Source organism: Ptiloglossa arizonensis, chromosome 14 (genome assembly GCF_051014685.1).
Source record: "Ptiloglossa arizonensis isolate GNS036 chromosome 14, iyPtiAriz1_principal, whole genome shotgun sequence".
NCBI lineage: Eukaryota > Metazoa > Arthropoda > Insecta > Hymenoptera > Colletidae > Ptiloglossa > Ptiloglossa arizonensis.
The window spans coordinates 6853193-6871813 of NC_135061.1; the positions used below are offsets into that span (position 1 = coordinate 6853193).

Consider the following 18621-nt stretch of genomic DNA (forward strand, 5'->3'; position numbering starts at 1 on the left):
CGACTGTAAGTAACTATAATTACTATTAATGTAACGTTCAGTTCTTGTACAAATTGATCACTTATATATTTTAGGTATGCATTAACGCGTTATTATTATTGTACCGAAGACAATTCAAATTGAGAGTCAAAATGTTTATCGGAAGTAATAAATGCATGGACTGTATCTGCTGTAACAATTGTTTCGAACGTGACGTGCACCGTATATTTATAGATTAAGAAGAAGACTTATCGTAGAATAAAAAGTTTTTTTTTTTAAACAACGTAATCGAATTTATTTTCATGACACTGCTTGCCACGGTTCGACGAATCGCGTGCTAGATTCTTCGGACGATTCCGAATATTTTTCTACCGAAATTAATTTTTAATCAAACCAAGCTTTCCAACGGCTGCGTTTGTATCAATAATTTAAATCATGTATTAAGATTTACAATGTTACGTAACGAGTTGTTTCCTCAAAATGATGATTCTGAAAAATGAAAAAGCAAAGGCATATTATTCTAAATACTCTGCACAAAATTTAAATTATTCTCCGTTAATCTTAACAAATGGATAAAAAATGTTATTGTAGAATCACCGGTGTATTAACCACGTATCTACGTATATATACTTATGAAACTGTACAATAGTCTTTTAATGTCGTTTAAATTCCAATTTAAAAAAATTAAGAGTAACAAAGAATCGTTTACTCTAACGACAAACAATTTCATATTGTTCGGTTGTAAACTTTCCAATTATTTGATGCATTTAAAAGTATCATCTGGTAATCAATCGGTAAATGAATTCACGAATACACTGGTTCTCAGATATTGGGTCCTCCAACGTTTCAGTTATCCGGAGACTATTATAATGCTTTCATCTTTGCTGTAACACGATTAATCGATCGATCGTTCTTTATTTTTTCCAAAAGCTTCGTTTTTCGAATCTTTAACGTATCCTTTTTCGTTGTTTCGTAGGTGTAAGGGGATTAACGGGGATCCACGTATTGCCACGTACACATGTATTTGCTGAATTAAATATTACCATACAAATATACAAGGTATGTACAAAACGATCTCCATACTATGCTGGGTGGGCGTGAAAGTTTCTGAAAACTTTCTTACGTAACGGAACGGTTTAAAACGGGATTGCGGAAACAACGAGGGCATATTTTACAGATATTTTACACGCGTCTGTTCGCATTCCTGTTCAGCCTTGGTCCATTGTAACTCGGTCGCCACAGTTTCGATCCTCGCTACGTCAGGACGCTGTGATTTACTGGCAAACGTCACATCGTAACGTATTGTCCTATTTAAATACGAAATCGATGGTTCGAATAACGTCTCGTTGATTCGTTTCTCCGATTCACAGCTCGGTGTTCGACGAATCTCTTCCTCTTCTGTTTTCCACGAGCTGAGAACGATCGTGCAGTGTCGGTACACTTATTTGTACGGAAAATGATCAAAGAAATTTCTAAATTTACATTCCCCAGACGGTGATTTCTCGATCGTAGACACTCGTGTAATCGTAATTAAAAAGATTAATAAATACGACTTATGTTGCAAACATGAGATGTTTTTTACCGATAAGAATATTACGATACAATTAAAAAGAGAGATCTTTCCAGCAAAGTAGCACTAATAGATAGGAGGATTGGAGTACGAATAACGAGGTAACGAATTAAATTTAGAGATCCGTATGAGTCAATATTGTCCCATTTGAAGAAATTAATCTCTAAAATTACGGTATTCAACGTAAGAAACGAGAACGTAGGTAACTTAATTTTCCGATCTCGTTCTCACGTGTTTGTATTGCACAATCCCTACATACCGGGTGATATGGAAAAACTAGTTTCTTGAAATCAAGAATTTCAACACGTATAGTAACGAAGATGGTAGACGAGAAATATGTTTGCGAATCGACATTGACCGAGTGTTACGGGACTTTCTATTTTCCAATTGGTACTTGAAAATCGACCTTCCTGCGCAAACATCCTCAGCCCGATCGTTGATTTCATAGCGTTGACACGAGCCTCGAAGAAGCGATAGTTATCGCCACACCCGCAGAAAAAGGAAAACGCATCGCCGACTCGATTAATTAACGACTTCTTCAACTAGACTCGTTGCGTCCGTTAACTTTCCAATCCGACTACTTCCGCGTGGCAGTTACATAATTTTCTAGATCTCCGCCATAGTGGAACAGCAGAAGATCACCTCGCGATCCCTGTTTTTCCTAAAAGAAGCTTCTTTTGCAAGAACATTTCGTACAGTCTCAATTCTACAAGTCTCGAGTAGCTATTCTGCCTAAACGTTTAACAATTTATTTCTCTCGGCCGTTCAAGGTTCTTACAGGATGAACCCTAATTTTTTTTAACGCAAGAAGCTTTTTCATTCACAGAAACAATTTTTATAATCCTTTTTATCGTAGGTTCGTTCAATTTCTATGCGTTCTGTTAAGCTTAACGTCTACTTAAATGTCCAACAGTTTCTTTCTCTCAGTCGATCAACGTTCTTACGGAATGGATCCTAATTTTGTTTAACGTAAGAAGCTTTCCTCGTTTACAAAAAGAATTTGTACAATCCGTTTACCGCTGGTTCGTTCAATTTCCACGTGTCTTGTTAAGTTACTTTGCCTAAACGTTCGGTAGTTTAGTTCTTCCAGCCGATCAATGTTTTCACAGGATGAATCCTGACTCGTTTCAACGTACGAACCTTTCTCAATTTACAAAAACACTGTACAATCCCACGTGTCTTGTTAAGCTACCTCGCCTGAACATAGATACGGAAGTTCGTTCCTCCCGTTGGCCAACGTTCTCACAGTATCAATTCTAACGTTTCTAACGGAAGATACTTTTTTACAATTACACGAACACTTTGTACAGTCTTCTCGATCCAATTTGCCCGAATGTACAATCAAGGAATACGTCGTCTATGCGTCTACAATGCGCGCACAAAATTGAAAGAAAACGTTCATCTCGTCGAACGTGATCTTCGCTACGCAAGAATTATCGAAAAATAACATTCCCCGTGATCTCATATGAACTCGGTGACGAAGATCTTCTTGAAGTCAGGCGCCGAGCCACCGATGTCGTGCCTGCATATGTCCCCGTTGTCCAGGTAGCTGACGCCCGAGTTCTTCAGGATGCTCTTCAGACTCTCGATCGAGAGATCCGGTAGCTTTCTGTCCATGGTCAGCTTGTCCAGGTCGTTCATCGAGTAACCGGGTCCTATCCTTTTCTTTTTCAAATGATAGGATTGTATGCTCGGCTTGGTGTCGGCCATCTTGTTTCTTCTCTCATCGCGGTCGTCCGTCCCGGTCTCGATGATCCTCGGCGTGAAAGATCGCATGTTGACCTTTACCTCGCCAGCTCTCTTCGAGGGCAACAGCTCCACCTGCAAAACAGGACGTTCTCACGATCCACGTTGTGCAAGTGCTCGCTCGATGAAAGGCCAATAAAGTCCTCGGCCGAGTAATTTCTACGGTCTTCGCGCCTCTCTGGGTAAATACGCGAGTAACGGAGAATTGGCGCGATTCACAGGGTGACTGGAAAGTGTGCACCGAAACGAACGCGTGGAAAAATGGGAAAGGTGTGCCGATTACCTTGTGGATCGAGCAGGAGAAATCTTATTAAAAAGTTTCGATAATCTTCATCTCTGTTTAAAACGAGGATCGTCTGTACTCGAACGAAACGATTGATACATTCGTTGTAGCAATAATGCAATAGATTGATAAAGAAAAATGTAGCTCAAGAGATTTGTTGCAGACCTCGGTAATAGTTTCGATAATCTTGATCCCTGCTTAAAATGAGGATCATCTGTACTCGAACGATGTAGTTGATACATTCGTAGCAATAATGCAATGGAACGGAAAAGGAAAATGTAGCCAAAGTGATTTGTTGCATCTGTACTCGAGCTGGTCAATATATTCTGAAAATTATTCTGCAGCATTAGATATACGGTAATCTTTTTATCATTGGGTCGCGAGATTGTCCAACAACCATTACATGGATAAGATCGAGGAATTTTTTAACGATACATCGCGATCCGATGGTATTCAAGTTTGATCTACAACGTTGTTATAACGCATATTACTTCGGTGAGTAATTTATTCGTTTAGTTCGGACCGAATCTACACGGACGCAGGTCTCTGCTCGACAAGACCACAAGGGAAATTAGGGAATTTATTATTGCGCGGAACTTGATAAGTAAAGTTGGTAGATTAATTGAAATATAGAGGAAACACTTTGATACTTAGATTGTCTGGTAAGTTTTAGCGATATTCAGTAATTCATAGCTAAAGTTTAACTTCGAATTCCGTTAGAATGTTAATTCTTCGCTGAAAGAATTGTTATTTAGCTTTGTAATTTTAGAAATTTTAAAAAGACGATTATACGGGTGAACTTCGTGACGCAAAGAAGGGTATCAGAAATGTTACCTTGGTTCCCTTACGTTGAAAATATTCGAAATCGTCGTTCGCCACAGTGGTGACGGAACAACAGCTTCTGCTTCGACTTCTGCACGAGCTCATGGTGTCGAAATCCACGTTCTCCATATCGCAGCTTTCATCGTCGGAAGTTTCGTATCCATCTGCTCCACCCTGAACATCTTGCCTCTGGACGTTCTGTTGCTCTTTCCTCGGATCCTGCCTCTTCAAGTCGTACGTTCTCGAGTCGAGGACTGGTCGATGGTACCTGAAGAAATCGTTAATTTTGTCAGAATAAAATAATTTCTCTCGTGTCGGCTTTGCACAATGGAAAGTTAAATATTTTTACACTCAGAGTTGGAGAAAACTGTCCCAAAGTAATTACTCTTAACGTAGTAATTAAAAGTTGCGTACGAATCTGACGTCCTGAAAGTGGAGCAAAGCAATTCAGAGGTTTTCTCTGACAGGTTGTTTGCATATGACCGTGACTTGTTACAATTTCAAAAGTAGCAAGAACTTTTAAGACAATTTTGAGATAGAAAATACCGACCTAAGAATCTCTTATCGTTGAGAAGTCATCAATATCTGATTCAGATTTTGAAGATTGAAAACGAAAGAAGTCTTACTTAATATCGCTAAATCACGGTGTTACAAATTCTCGATAAATCATAAGTTACTTTAGATTGAATGCCTAATATTGAAAAAAGAAATCTACAAACGTCTTTCGCAAGTTAGAAAATACTGGTGTGTGGATAATAATGATCTACATTGGATTATTTACACAGACCTATTCCAAACTTTCACATTGGTACGAACTGGCTATTTTATATACTAAACGCACCATCGATTTACTTTATCCAAAATAAATACAATTCTTTGCAAAAAAAAATGTTTACATTCGTTAAAGAACCCTACAGTATCCCATTCTCCATATTTGATTCTCAGGATCCGATTGTTTCAACCAACGTGTTAAACGAATTGAAGACAATCGTCGTATCGTAAGAACACGTCCAGCTAAGGATTCAATAGACATGTGCTCACGATTGGCATCTAGCATGATCGAAGCTCTGATTTCTCCGCAGAGCGATTCTAGGGTAGCGTTGCTGTTGATCCTGGAGGTTGCTGTCCAATCCTGCGATCAAGTTTTCCAAACCCAGCACGCTCCTCGCGTGTCTTCTCGGCGATTCCTCTCGTATCTCGTCCAAACTCTTCGTGAACTTGCGTTTGCTGCACGGATCCTCCAGCTGGACCAGGTTCTCCATGTTTTGTCCGAAGACGTCCGTGCTACCGATCTTCCTGCGACAGCCAGGCAACTCCTGGAAGTTCTCGTTTGGTCTTGGACGTTTGTTCTGCTGATCTATGACGGTTTTCTTCTGGGTTTCGCCAGGGTTGGGCTCTTGGCGAGGTTCGAAGGTTGAACTGGTGAAAGAGGACAGCTCCGCGGGAAGGGAAGCATAATTGCCGTCCTCATTGAGCGATTGTGTCCTGGGGTAATGCTGTATCCCCATCGTAATGGTGCCAGTCTTTCCTGTAAAATGATTTTTCTTAAGAAAACGACCCACGTATTCTCCACTGTTGTACAACGTGAACAAACTTCGAAATCGATTTTCTCGGAAACAAACCACTGGATCTCTGACTCACTTCGTGTAAAGTCGTACAGATTTATCGTACAGATCTATATTAGATTGAACACGATTCATCGAGTTTATTTGTTTCACGAAGTTGATTTTAGAAACAAGACTTTATCATACGATGAACTCGCAACGAAGAAATCTAGAGCAAAATAAAGTTTCCACAGAAACGTCCCACTCGAATGGCGACATTTTCCTGATAATCGTGTTCTTCTCGATCGAATAAACGTTACAACAGGTTTGGCGAGGAAGTGTTGCTTGTTCCAGGCTAAACGATTAACGCATCAACCTGATTCGATGAAACATCATCGCGTCGATAAAAGTCGCGCAAAAATGGTTCATTTTTATCCGTTTCCTCGTCGACTATAATTCTTGTTCGTTTTAAATTAAACTTCGAAACGCTGAATTTCCGGTTCTACGTATCGCAGCAAGTTCTACAGGATCTCGTATTTTTCGTTGAAAAGTGGTTAAAAAAATTCTTCCACATCTCTGGCAAAAATTTTGCGCAGTCCCGGAGATACAGCGTAAAATCTGAAAAGTCGTATTTTCTTTGTTCTTTTTTAATTTACGTTTCCCCCTTGAATTCCGTTTCTGCAAAACGGAATGCATTAAATTTGCATCTAAACGCGCCTAATGATACAACAAGATGCCTATTTCCAATTCTTGTGTTTTTGAGTCGATTTTCTGCCTCGAGGGACTGGCCTGGTATGCAAATTGTAGCGTCAATAACCCGGAAACGAAGCACTTACCGAGCTAAGTATGTTTTCATGACATTTGTTCGCTACAGTGGGATCCGTTTATTACGATTACCTCGAGCCTTGCAATTTGTGATAATAATAATCGTACGATAACATCGCGCGGAGGATAAAAAATGTTCTTTATTGAATTCAATTCGTTAGAAACGATTACGACATTTGAACGCGGATTGTCATGATACTTTTAACTAATTTTTGGAGTATATTGGAACCAACCCTAAAGTATGAAAATATATTTTCGAACAATCCTGTATTTTCTGAAATTTGATCCAGTTTAAGAACATTTTGCAAGTGAGGTGTGAGTGAACGTGTCGAAATGTTTTTCTAGGCGATATCTCAGGAAGGTGCAATTGAAAAGCTTAGGGTGACGGTCAGGATTTTATTTAAGGACTCCTGTACGATAACTGGTCCCGATCGAGGATACGACGTGACCGGGAATATCGATTTCCCACCTCGACGGTGGCCCATAATTTAAGCTGTCCACTGTGTAGCTGGAAGCTATCGTTTGGCCGAGGAAACGACTCACTCCGCGCTTTCTATCGGTGGAAGATTATGGTCGTACGAAATTCCTAGCGCGTGTTAACCGGGTCGCAGAATGCCTCGCGATCAGAAATTCAGAGCGTGTTCGTCCATTGGGAGGCGTTGCTCCAACTACCTAACAAAGTGACTTCGTGTAAACACGAGGGATGAGAATTTTCGGGAACAATGCGAGATGTTTTTCCAACTTTAGAATTCTATCCACGAGGAACGTGTGGAACGTCGATACAATAGTTCTCGATCCATGACCAGTGTTGCAACGAATCGAACGTGTTCGGTAACGGACATTTACAAGTGGTAAGTATACTACTTTAATTCGTGAAAGATTTTGCAACGGTACGATGAAATTATATAGCCAGTTTCAGCCATTTTCCATACGTTTTCGATAGCTTTCTCTTTTTAGACAGTACTGCGCAAACGAAAAACTAAGAAGAAGAAGAAGAGGGGTTGAAAATCTAGTCTCGAGGAAAACGTAACACAAGTGTATTTATGGCTGCAACTTCGCTAAATGTTTCAACTTTGAAATATCCTTTTGACGCAACGTTCTACGCGCTTCGAACTTTAAAAAGAAAAAAAAAACAGAGTATTCGATTGTTTCGACTCGTCAGGGTGGTGTCCCCCCTTAAAACGGAAATCCATCGTAACCGAAAAGCACGCGAAGAGATTCTATGTGTGCACCTACCTCTGTTCTGGTGATTGTGCAACCGTCCGTAGAGGCTTCCGTTAGTCAAGGGGAACTTCAGGCCGTGATTTAGGTTCAACTGCAGCTTGTATTCGGCGTCCTGCTCGAAATGACGAAACTTGCCGTCTATGCCGCCTGGAAAGGAAGCGTAACAGAAATTTTCGTGAAATCGTCTGAAACCGGCCGCAATTTCTCCCCGCGTCTTGCGTAAAATAGCCGCGCGCGATCCATTAACGCGATTCGTATTGCCAACCGAATCGAAACCGACCGCGGCGTTAAAACTGAACTAAACGATGCTCGGTGGTTAAAAAAAAAAAAAAAAGAAGAAAAATAAAAACGACACGACCGCGCAAACGGAAGAAACCGAGTACTGTTTCGTATCGTGGCGCGGCCGGGGTACCGCGGTATGAAAAAATAAATCGGCCGAGTAAAAGGGAAATTAACCGCGCGCGGTATGTGGTTACCGCGATTGCGAGATTGCGGCTTGTCGCATAACTGATATTTCTCCTTGACGATTACGCGTTGATGCATCATCTCCGCGGCTGGTTCCCACGCGTGCACACCGGGTCACCGCGTGCATTTTTCATTCGTAAATCGATGCCGTACCACCGCCATCGGAAATACCACGGAACCAGGGAATCCTGTTTCATCGATCGTATTACCAGATTGGTGCATACCGAAAATCGTTTCCTCGAACCACCAACAGGCGTTACGAGAGCTTCGCGGTCTACGTATGTGCGCGGATCGTGAATACGCTCCGCGAACGAAACGCGATATTATTTATCGCGTCTTGGCTCGAGTTTTAAACGATACTCGCTGCTTCTCGTTCAACATTCCCCCTTCCCTCTTTTTTTTTCTCTTTTGCGCGAATTGAACGAAAATTTAACGATCGTAGGCGCGAGAACAAAACGGGAAATTGGGTTTGAGTTGATTTTTGAAAACCGAGGAATCGTAAATAAAGAACTTTTCAAGGAGCTTGAAACAATTTAACCTTGTATTGTATAATACGACCGTTCGAGATTTCGATAAAAAGAATGTTCGAAAGTGTACCAAGAAAACGAGTAAAGTACCAAGAGAACAAGCCTTTATTTCGTTCGAACAAAGATTCTCTCTCAAGTTCGGTAAACATTCTTTTCTTTAATTGAATTTCATCGGAAATTCACTAAGGAAATTTCACTCTGTAGTCATTTATCATTTAATCTGGGTATTAATCGATTCATGAATGTAGAGATAGAAGTAATCTTTTTATCAATTTTTAAAGATAAGATACAATGTGTCCAGGTAGGGGTTAGGTCGAATTGTTCGAGAGATAGCGTCCGGGTTAGATGCTTTTGAAATTTGATCGAGACAAAGTTTATTCTCTGTGCATCGATTTAACAAGATTTGAACTCACCGTGTGACAATCTTCTCGCGTGATCTTGCTTCGTGTAGACCTTGGCCACGTAGCGACAGAACATTTTGTCGAAGAGGGCCAGAAACACCGGTAACAGGGTGTCTTTTACCAGGGGTAGCCAGGTCGCTAGATTCTGGGGTGTACAGAAATCTGCGAGGAGACCTGGCATCACGGATATCACCTGCGAATGAAGAACCACCTTCGAGTAAACTGTTACTGGAAATCATTTTTTTAGCGTAAATCAGAGTAACGGATAATTTACCGACGATTCCTTCCACCAACAACTCGAAACGAAACGTCAAGAACGTTTGTAACATTTACTCAACGATTAAGATTGTTTTCTCGTTTGAGAATAAACGTTTATTCGAATAAACTTTAGTTCAAATAGCAAATATTTCAACTGTTTATTGTACGAAACCTGTCTCTCTGGTCTGTCTATAGGGACAGGTTGACTTTTATTTGAAATTGATTGAATTTGAGTTTGGTTTTATGAGATATATTTGATAGACGTTTTGGAAGTATATTTGGTATAGTAGAACCTTGATAGACACGCTTCGTCCATGGCATTCTACTGACAAGTGAAAGGAATGATTGTTCGCAAAGTGATAAATGACATTAGAAATGTAAGTCTTCCGTTCGAGATAAAAGATTGTTCCGAAGATTGAATATTATAAATTCGAACCTGAATTCTTAATTACCCCCTTTTAAATACATCTACTTACTCACGGTTACATTGTATCGCTTTGTATCGGAGACTACGCGTAGATCGAGATTCAGATCGATGGATAAAAGATAAACTTATCTGTTACTCGTCGAATAAAAATACAAATTTTAATTACGGAACGAAATGTTTCGTAATTAACAAATACAAATTTAATTGCCCAATGGAATAAACGTCGCGAACAAATCGTCTTACGTTGGTTTTATTATTAACTGTGGCGGCACTACCCACGCTTGCCACCAGAGGGAAACTCACCACCAACCGTTTCCCGCAAGTTCCCGTACCTGCTCCGATCGCTATATATACGACCTCTTACCGATCTTCCAATGTCCCGGCGTATAAGGCAGGGCCTGCTAGGATGCCTTACTGACGAGTCCACTAGCAGGCCCGGGATGAAACGCTTATCCCCACTTCCTTATATTTCCGTTCGCTCCTTCCTCACATACGTTAATTTAGCGCCGCCAAAGTGGTAACCCCGTCTAAGAACCAACGCAACCTTCTTGGACAGCAGCACAGCAGCAGTACAGGTGCAGCACAAGACGATGGAAGGAACGCAACGTAAAGGCCGATTTTTCGTAAATCCCCCTCTCCGAGGGTTGACTCCTCGACCTGCCAGCGACGACACGAACGCTATACTCCCGGCTAACCATCAGGATCAACCCCAGGAGGACAGCAGGCAGCTTGTCGACATTATTCACCGACCACACCGATGCGTTTCATAAATACTGGTACGCGCACGCATCAACGTCGGACAACAAGCGAAAACGCGGCTTGAGCAAACGATGCTCGCCACGCGTATTCCGCAATCGACAGCAGCTGGGCCTTACTACGAAAAAGAAGCATTCTTCTCTTCCACCGCTCTGGACAACCTTCTCCTGTGCCTGTTGTGACAAACCGAACTACGGAACAAATACCTACGCCACTGGGACATCAGGACGGAACTTCAAAGTATCGTTTACCACTGGCAAGGGGGTTATGTGGCGGCACTACCCACGCTTGCCACCAGAGGGAAACTCACCACCAACCGTTTCCCGCAAGTTCCCGTACCTGCTCCGATCGCTATATATACGACCTCTTACCGATCTTCCAATGTCCCGGCGTATAAGGCAGGGCCTGCTAGGATGCCTTACTGACGAGTCCACTAGCAGGCCCGGGATGAAACGCTTACTACCCCCACTCCTTTTCCTATTTCCATTCTTTCCTTCCTCTAACATATTAATTTAGCGCCGCCAAATTAACCAATTATTAATCGATTTGGTCTTTTTCGCTTACTTATAAATTGTCTAAAAGTTCCATCTCTTTTGGACGAACAAAAATGTTTTTATATATTCTCGGAACATCGGGACTCGAGCTTAATTTACATCTAGTTTTTGTTAATAAATGTTCCAAATGTTGATTCTTACATAACAGTAACACGTATTGCGTAAGCGGTGTATCTTATTAGAAATACACCAGCACTTAGCCCCTTTTTCCTGCAACTGTCGAGGTTCAGTTGCACCTACGAGCATCGCGATGCAGCTGGCCAACGCGTCGATTTTCCTCGAATAATTTCAATTCGAGCAATCTCGACTTTAAATTCGTGAACATTTTCCAAGCTACGGGGTGTTATTTGCCAGTTTTATCGACAATTTCCACGAAGAAATCGTGTCAGGAACGATCGTCACGGCTTTCGCTGAGCGAAAAGGAGCGAAATGCAGCTGCACGTTGCATGCGGCTAATTGTTCGACTCGTCAGCCCTGGACGCGTCGATGAACAATCGACGCGTGCACTCCTGTAATTTCGCGGGCGTGTTGATAGAACGAGAGGGGCAAAAAAAAAAAGAAGAAAAGAAAAGAGAAGGCAACGAGGGAAACGTCGAAACATCGGTGGTCTTACGTGGCCGCTGTACTTTCGATTTTAACGATCAACAATTTCCACAGTGAAAACTCCGGCTCGGTCGCGCTTTCAAAAGCGCGGACGTTGCGCGCCACAGACGCACGGTTTTACATGTCCCGCGCATCCATCGCGCGCATATAACCGTCACTTGAGATTTGAAACGTAATAGCGCACGAAGGGCGCCGGAATTGCCGAGTTTTGCTTCTGTCGGGGGAAACGAAACGTTTCTAACAACGCGAAACTCGAAGTATCGAAAATCTGGAAATTAAGACACAAGTTGAAACATTTGGATTACTGTTCTTTGGTCACGTGATCAAGTTTGAAGAAAGTTTTTGGCGCGACATTTCTTTTCGTAACAAAAAAATAATCTTCTCGATCGTGTTACTTTGTTCCATCTCGGTATACACGATACAATAATTGCGCAATTGGCACACATATTTTAACGATCACGATGTAAATATTTTGTATTATTATTAAGAGTTACAGTTGTTTACTAATCTGTACGTATGCATGTGGTTTTAAGTTGCGAGGGCAAGACTTATTACGCGTGATGTTTTATTTCGCTAACGAGGGTTAAAAATGTAGGCAATAAAATAAAGTTTCCCAAGACATTGGTCTCTCGATTTATAAATTATTAGCCAACGTTTAGGCAATAGATATTCCACAAAAGAAATGATAATTAAATCACGCAAACAACCGAGAACTGAAATTAAATTCCGTTGCGGCGAATAACTAAGTATAAGAACCGGTATCGCGCAATATATCGGGGTTAAAAATATCAAGCTATCAATTACCATAGACAAGATTCCTTTCAAGAAATTAAAATACGCGACGGGTTCGTTAATATTCACCCGAATTTCACGCACTAATGAAGCAAAGCCGTACTCGATAACACTCGATGCTACCAGGCAACAAATTTTAATTTGCGCGCAGATTTACGGTATGCATTATTAACGGAACAAAGTAGTGGGCTTCCACGGCGACAAAAATGTTTCTACATCGACGCGTAAAAGTGTAAATATAAATTAAACAGAGAGATAGTTACGCAACGATGAAAGTCCGAGCGGGTATATCTTTCAACTTATATAAAAGTTAATATTCGCCGCGGAAAAGGGTCGCAGTCGCTTAGGAAATAGCAGCGGATTGAATTTACATGGAATTATGCGTGAAACGAATTACACTCGAGTAGTACGAGCGGCTCGAGATTACGAAGTTTTAATTCGCCGCGTAACCAGCGGATACGAAATCGAAACTAGCGGTACCTTAATTAGAGAATACAGCGATTTCGGAACGTGATGTGCATACGCGTATAGAGTGCACACAGGGTGTACTACGAGCGACTCTCTCTAGGAAAGGGAAACCTCGAAATATCGTACCATTAACACAGTGAAACTGTTCACGGGCGATCTAATAAAATTTCGAATTTCACTCCTCGGGCATTCTCACCGTTTAAGAAGAGATCTTAGAAAGCTCGAGGAGAAGAAGTGAAAATTAAACAAAGAGTCCCCGTTAACTCGACAAATCGATTTTTACGAACAGAAGCATTCGGAGAACCAGAAATCTAGGAAAATCAATTTTCAACTTATCGACGCGGGATCGAGTATCGGAGAACCGGTCAAACGGAGAGACAAATATTGTAAACTTGTGGATAATTAAATACATCTGGAGGTTTTTCCATTTTTTAAGAACGTCTAATTTGAAAATCTACAAATTATTACGAACACGAAATAGTAATTGACGAAGGAGACAAGCTTGATGGAATAACGTTTTCCATTCTTGATTCTGGATTTAATACAATTAAACTCCTCGCGTTCGTATAATTTTAGTTATTCGATAAACGTTCTGCTCCGAATCTCGAGTATAATTAATCAGGCAACGACGTCGTGGCTCTCTTCACGACTAAAAGAAGAAACACCCCCGTCGTAGAACGTGTAACCGTTGTTTCTCAACCATAATGGTTATTGTAATTCCAGCTCACGCGCAATAAATTTTCTGCTCCGAATCTCCCAATGAACACGGCCGGTGTGTACTTTCGGCACGCGGTGTATATTCGATACGTAACGCGTGCCGCACGATGACGGCCGCGTCATATTTTTTTTCCCTCTCTTTTCTCCAATGCACCGCCCTAACGCGTTCTATCGTTTTCTCTCTATCGCTCGCGAGTTTCACCGATCAACTTCAGCCACGAACTCGCGCTGAATCCGAAACGAGCTTGGGCGTTTTACTTTGCTTTAATTGTCCGACGGAGAGAACGCAGGAGTCACGCTGCCCGCGTCCGAACATCGCGTACAATTTGATCGATTTTTAAAGCATGTATCTGGGTGAGTATCTTAGTTTCCCCTTAATCGAGGTCAACTCGATTCAACGCAATCGCGAGCAATGATTCGACAGGACGTTAGAGGATAAACGTTTTAGGAACTCGGGGCTACCATTAGATGCCATTTTCAATATTTGATAATATCTCGAATCCACTGTAATAAGAATAAAGAAGTTTACTGGTACACGAGTATGTGGAATAAATCTATTAATAACAATGATAATTTCTGTAGTAACTGAAAATACAATTCCACATAAATCGATTTCCTAAGTCATTCTGCGTGTAAAAGGTAAGGTGAACGAAAACTCGATAGTTTTGGACATGTTTCTTTCTCTTGTTAAATATTCCAAGTATTCAAAAGTTTCTTCGCTGCATTACAAATATTTTCTTGCTACGTTTCCTCATATTTTTCATGCCATGGTGTAATTGTTCGGCACTCGACTTTCTTTTAAATTATCTACGGAAACAGAAGGCCAAGAATACGTTTTATTTCTGAAAAAGTTCCACAAGAAAAAATTAAGAGTATTCAAATCGTGCAGATGAATTGATCAAGGCTCGGATTTGTGGATACAATTTTTCTCTATACGTTTCTGATAAATATCTCGTTATAATTCGAGCGTTATGAGCCGGTACTTGATCGTATTGATAAAAACTTTAATTTGCATCGCATTGGTAGCAGAACATCGTCTAAATAATAGGAAAGAGCAAGGAAACTCCAGGAAATACCGATTCGCTGTTTAACGTGTTAAATAGAATCCTACACCGTACACTGATGCTACTTCTTAACTGATTCTTAGTATTCTTTTTAAGATGAAGATTTTTTGTATACCGTATGCGCTCTTTATGCTTATTAAACATTCCATTCTAAGTAAACGTGTACGCATCTGACCATAAAATTGTTTTTGCAATTTGTGTCACTTTCTTCTTGTCGTAAGAAAAATCGACGAGACTTCGTACTCACTTATACGCAATGTTGGAATAAGATATATTACAAATAAATAATAATTTGAATTACTTCGATAAATGTCTTAAACGAATCAACACAAATTGTTCACATTTGAATGCCGAGTATTTAAACAATACGAGAAAGATGTCAGAAAATGTTTTAAAAGAGAACAAAGAAACGTTTAAGTGCTTACTAAATTATTTAAAAGAAAATGAAATTTTTTTAAAATTATCGAATTTTAAATTAATTTACGTTACACCTTTTGTATACAAAATCATCTAGGAAATCGATTTACGCAAAAAGAATGTGCAATTGCATTTTACAAGTGCATCGATGCACTTAGCAAAAATTCTATCATAGGATAATAGAGGCCACTGAACCGTATAAAATGTTTCTGCAATTTTTCTATCTTCTCACCTTTCCAAAATTGAAGATGACAAGATGTATTTGTTGCTTGTCAAATTAATAAATTCGAGCCTGAATATCTTGGGTTTTTCAAATCTATCGTAGAATTGAACATTATTCTTGTTCCACTTAAACACTTTCTCCACATTCTATTCATGGCAGGTTGCATGATACGCAGCTTGAAAATTTGCAATGCTAAAGAAATGTGTATATGCCAGGTTCATTTTATGATGATGTTTTGTCTCCTGCGAGCATGCGATTAATAGATGATTTATTACCAGTAGAAAAGTATTTCTGTAACACATAGTTTATCGTCTGGAAACGCAGAACCACACGATGGCTAATTTGCACAATTCGAACGAGAATCTTCATAATTTCTAATCCACTTCAATAGGAGACAGGTCTGAATTAATATCTCTCCGTAAGTAGAGAGAGATTAGAATACATGTTAATCGAAAGTCATTAATAATTGAATCTAAGGAATGTAAAGTTAAACAGTGAAACTTTACGTACGAACAACTACATTGTAACTTATAATCAGATGTTGGAAAATAGATTCTCGAAACGTAAATTGCTGGAAAACGAGCTTCTTTCTGTTACACAACTCCGATTATTTAACAAAGATAGATTCTACTCGGTTTTCAAGTTTGATTTACATTCAATTTCTGCCTGTTAAAATAATGGATCGAGCTAGAGACGAGTTTCAGATATATTTATAAACCTGGTTACTTTATCGAATATCAATGTATAAACATTTAAATAGGTAATCGTTTAAAACACGCTCGTGTCGGACAATGTTTCTACGGAATGGAAATTTAAAAGAAGATTACAAATTTGCAAGAAACGAGACAAGATTCGCGAAACGGTAACTCGAACGCGGGAGACTTCAATGCTTGGATCGGAGGTACTCGGTTCAGTGGTGGTCACTCGAGGCAATTATAAACAGAATGTGTCACACAATCGACTATAAATATTTACGAGGAAGGTCAGGGGAGTTTCTCCTGCAATGATTTTACCCGTCGATCGAATATTAATCGAGTTTGACATCGAGGTCTTCGTCCGTATTAAGCTCGCACTTTCGAATATTTCGAGGTGTTTTCGTGTCCTCTCCTTCTCCTCCTTTCTTGTCTCATTTTGGACAGGACGCGCTATAAATATTTATCGGTCGTAAAATACAACGAATTGTCACTCGTCTGCATTAAGAAAAAGATCGATCGTTCGTTTAAAGCGACGCGAGATTTATCCGTCTCTTTCGCTCAGTATGGCCACTTTCTCGTCGACAAACGGAATTCCGGTGTAGAGAAAAGAGAACACAGCCGGTGACTCGTCAACTTCCGGATGAGAGGAATTCGAGCCGGCTTCCTGCTTGCAAGGGGAGCCCGCCGAGTGCCTCGCAACTTTGCGATTTGTTTCAGCCGAACAAACAAGCGAAATTTTTCCATTTCTGATTCTCAACTATGTAGCTTAAGACACAACCGGAACAGAAGATAACGCACGTCACTCCGTTGGTGAAACAAATCCAATTATTTATCAAACCAGCGAAACTCGAGTCTCGATTGAACACTTTTTACTCGAATGTGAACAGTACGAAAAACAGAGGGCAATTTTCTCACCGAACCCACCCACGAAGAAATTATTATCTGTAAAAAGTATGTGCAATTTTTAGAAATGATTAACTATAACTGTAAAAAGCAACAAAGGATAAAAATGACATTACACCCCGCACAAATCTATTACACCGACTTTAATGAACAATAAGTCGCTACTAATTATAAATTGGTAAGAAGAAAAGTATTTCGGTAATTATATAGTAGAAATATTGATTTGCTCGCAATTATTTACCGATTTTTATTCGACGTTGCTCGATGAAATTATTAGAAAATTCTTCGAATTATTTTCGAGTTTCGAAAGAAAATAAACGACACGTGTAGAATAAACAAAGAATCGCGAAGCTGCGTGCGAAAATAGAATACAAAATTCAGATTTCTATCTTCGGGTAATCAAGTATTATAATACCATGTTTCTAGTTGAATCGAACGGTTACGCTGTCAATTAAACAATTATACGTTATTAGGAAACAATCGTGGTCATAATTGAATACCAATTTCGCAGGTTAATTTAACGAACGAATTATGCGATAGCCACGTCAATGCATTAGAGAGCGGCCATGTAATAGCGTATTTTAAATCGTTCCTGAACGATAAGTAGGAATACGTTAGATCCATAGATTTTAGTCGTGTAACATTGTCACGGCTCGCTGATCGCCTGCAATTTCGTGGATTATTACGAAATACGGCTCTTATGGCAGACACATTACGATCGAAGTGAATTTATTCGGAAGCACGCCTAAATCGCGCCATCTTAATAAGGTTCCGATAAATCTTGCATTCCTCTTTTGTCACGATAAATCTGACAAGGTAGCAATTATCCCGGGAAAATCGATTCAAAGTAATAATCAGGTACACGGGTAATTGACCTTTGTAGTCACGTTCTCGAGTTCTGTTACTTTCGACTGGAAAACTTCGTTTACGATCACTCGAGTATTATAGTAAAGAAATTTGCTACCTCTTCTTTCGAATCTCGAGTTGAAAATCTTATCTAGGATGATCGATTATTTTAAACTACCACCTTTTAAATAATTCAGGTACTCGAAGACCTAATTTGGAATCCATAACGAAGCGAAGAAGAATACAGAATTATATCTACGATTTCTAAGATCGAATGGAAGCATCGTAGAACTATATCTACGATTTCTAAAATTTCTAACAATGTGGAGATCAAATTTTCAAATTACACTGAAACTTTCAATCTGCCTATGGAAATTATAATTTTTGCAACAGACCCGAGTAAATTTGATTCGAATATAAATAAAAATAATTAAATTTAATATATCGGTCTTTTATTTTTCCGAAATACGTAATATTTCAAATAAGCTTTGAAATAAAAGTGTTACCGTTTA

General features: G+C 39.9%; 1 protein-coding gene across 7 annotated transcripts in view; it reads right to left on the reverse strand.

Annotated features, from left to right (window-relative positions):
- Window positions 1-278: 278 nt before the first annotated feature.
- The window catches only part of LOC143154388 (uncharacterized), a 35811-nt gene continuing 17468 nt past the window's right edge, over window positions 279-18621 (reverse strand). For 4 of the 7 annotated variants that reach the window (XM_076326531.1, XM_076326533.1, XM_076326532.1 and 1 more), the window contains 5 exons: window positions 9399-9579; window positions 8006-8140; window positions 5442-5928; window positions 4413-4668; window positions 279-3370 (listed from right to left, as the gene is read on the reverse strand). In XM_076326531.1, the coding sequence (XP_076182646.1) occupies window positions 3011-3370; window positions 4413-4668; window positions 5442-5928; window positions 8006-8140; window positions 9399-9579 (1419 nt within the window). In that variant the 3' untranslated portion in view covers window positions 279-3010. The remainder of the gene's footprint in view (window positions 3371-4412; window positions 4669-5441; window positions 5929-8005; window positions 8141-9398; window positions 9580-18621) is intronic. The other 3 variants (XM_076326530.1, XM_076326528.1, XM_076326535.1) reach the window with 2 other exon arrangements.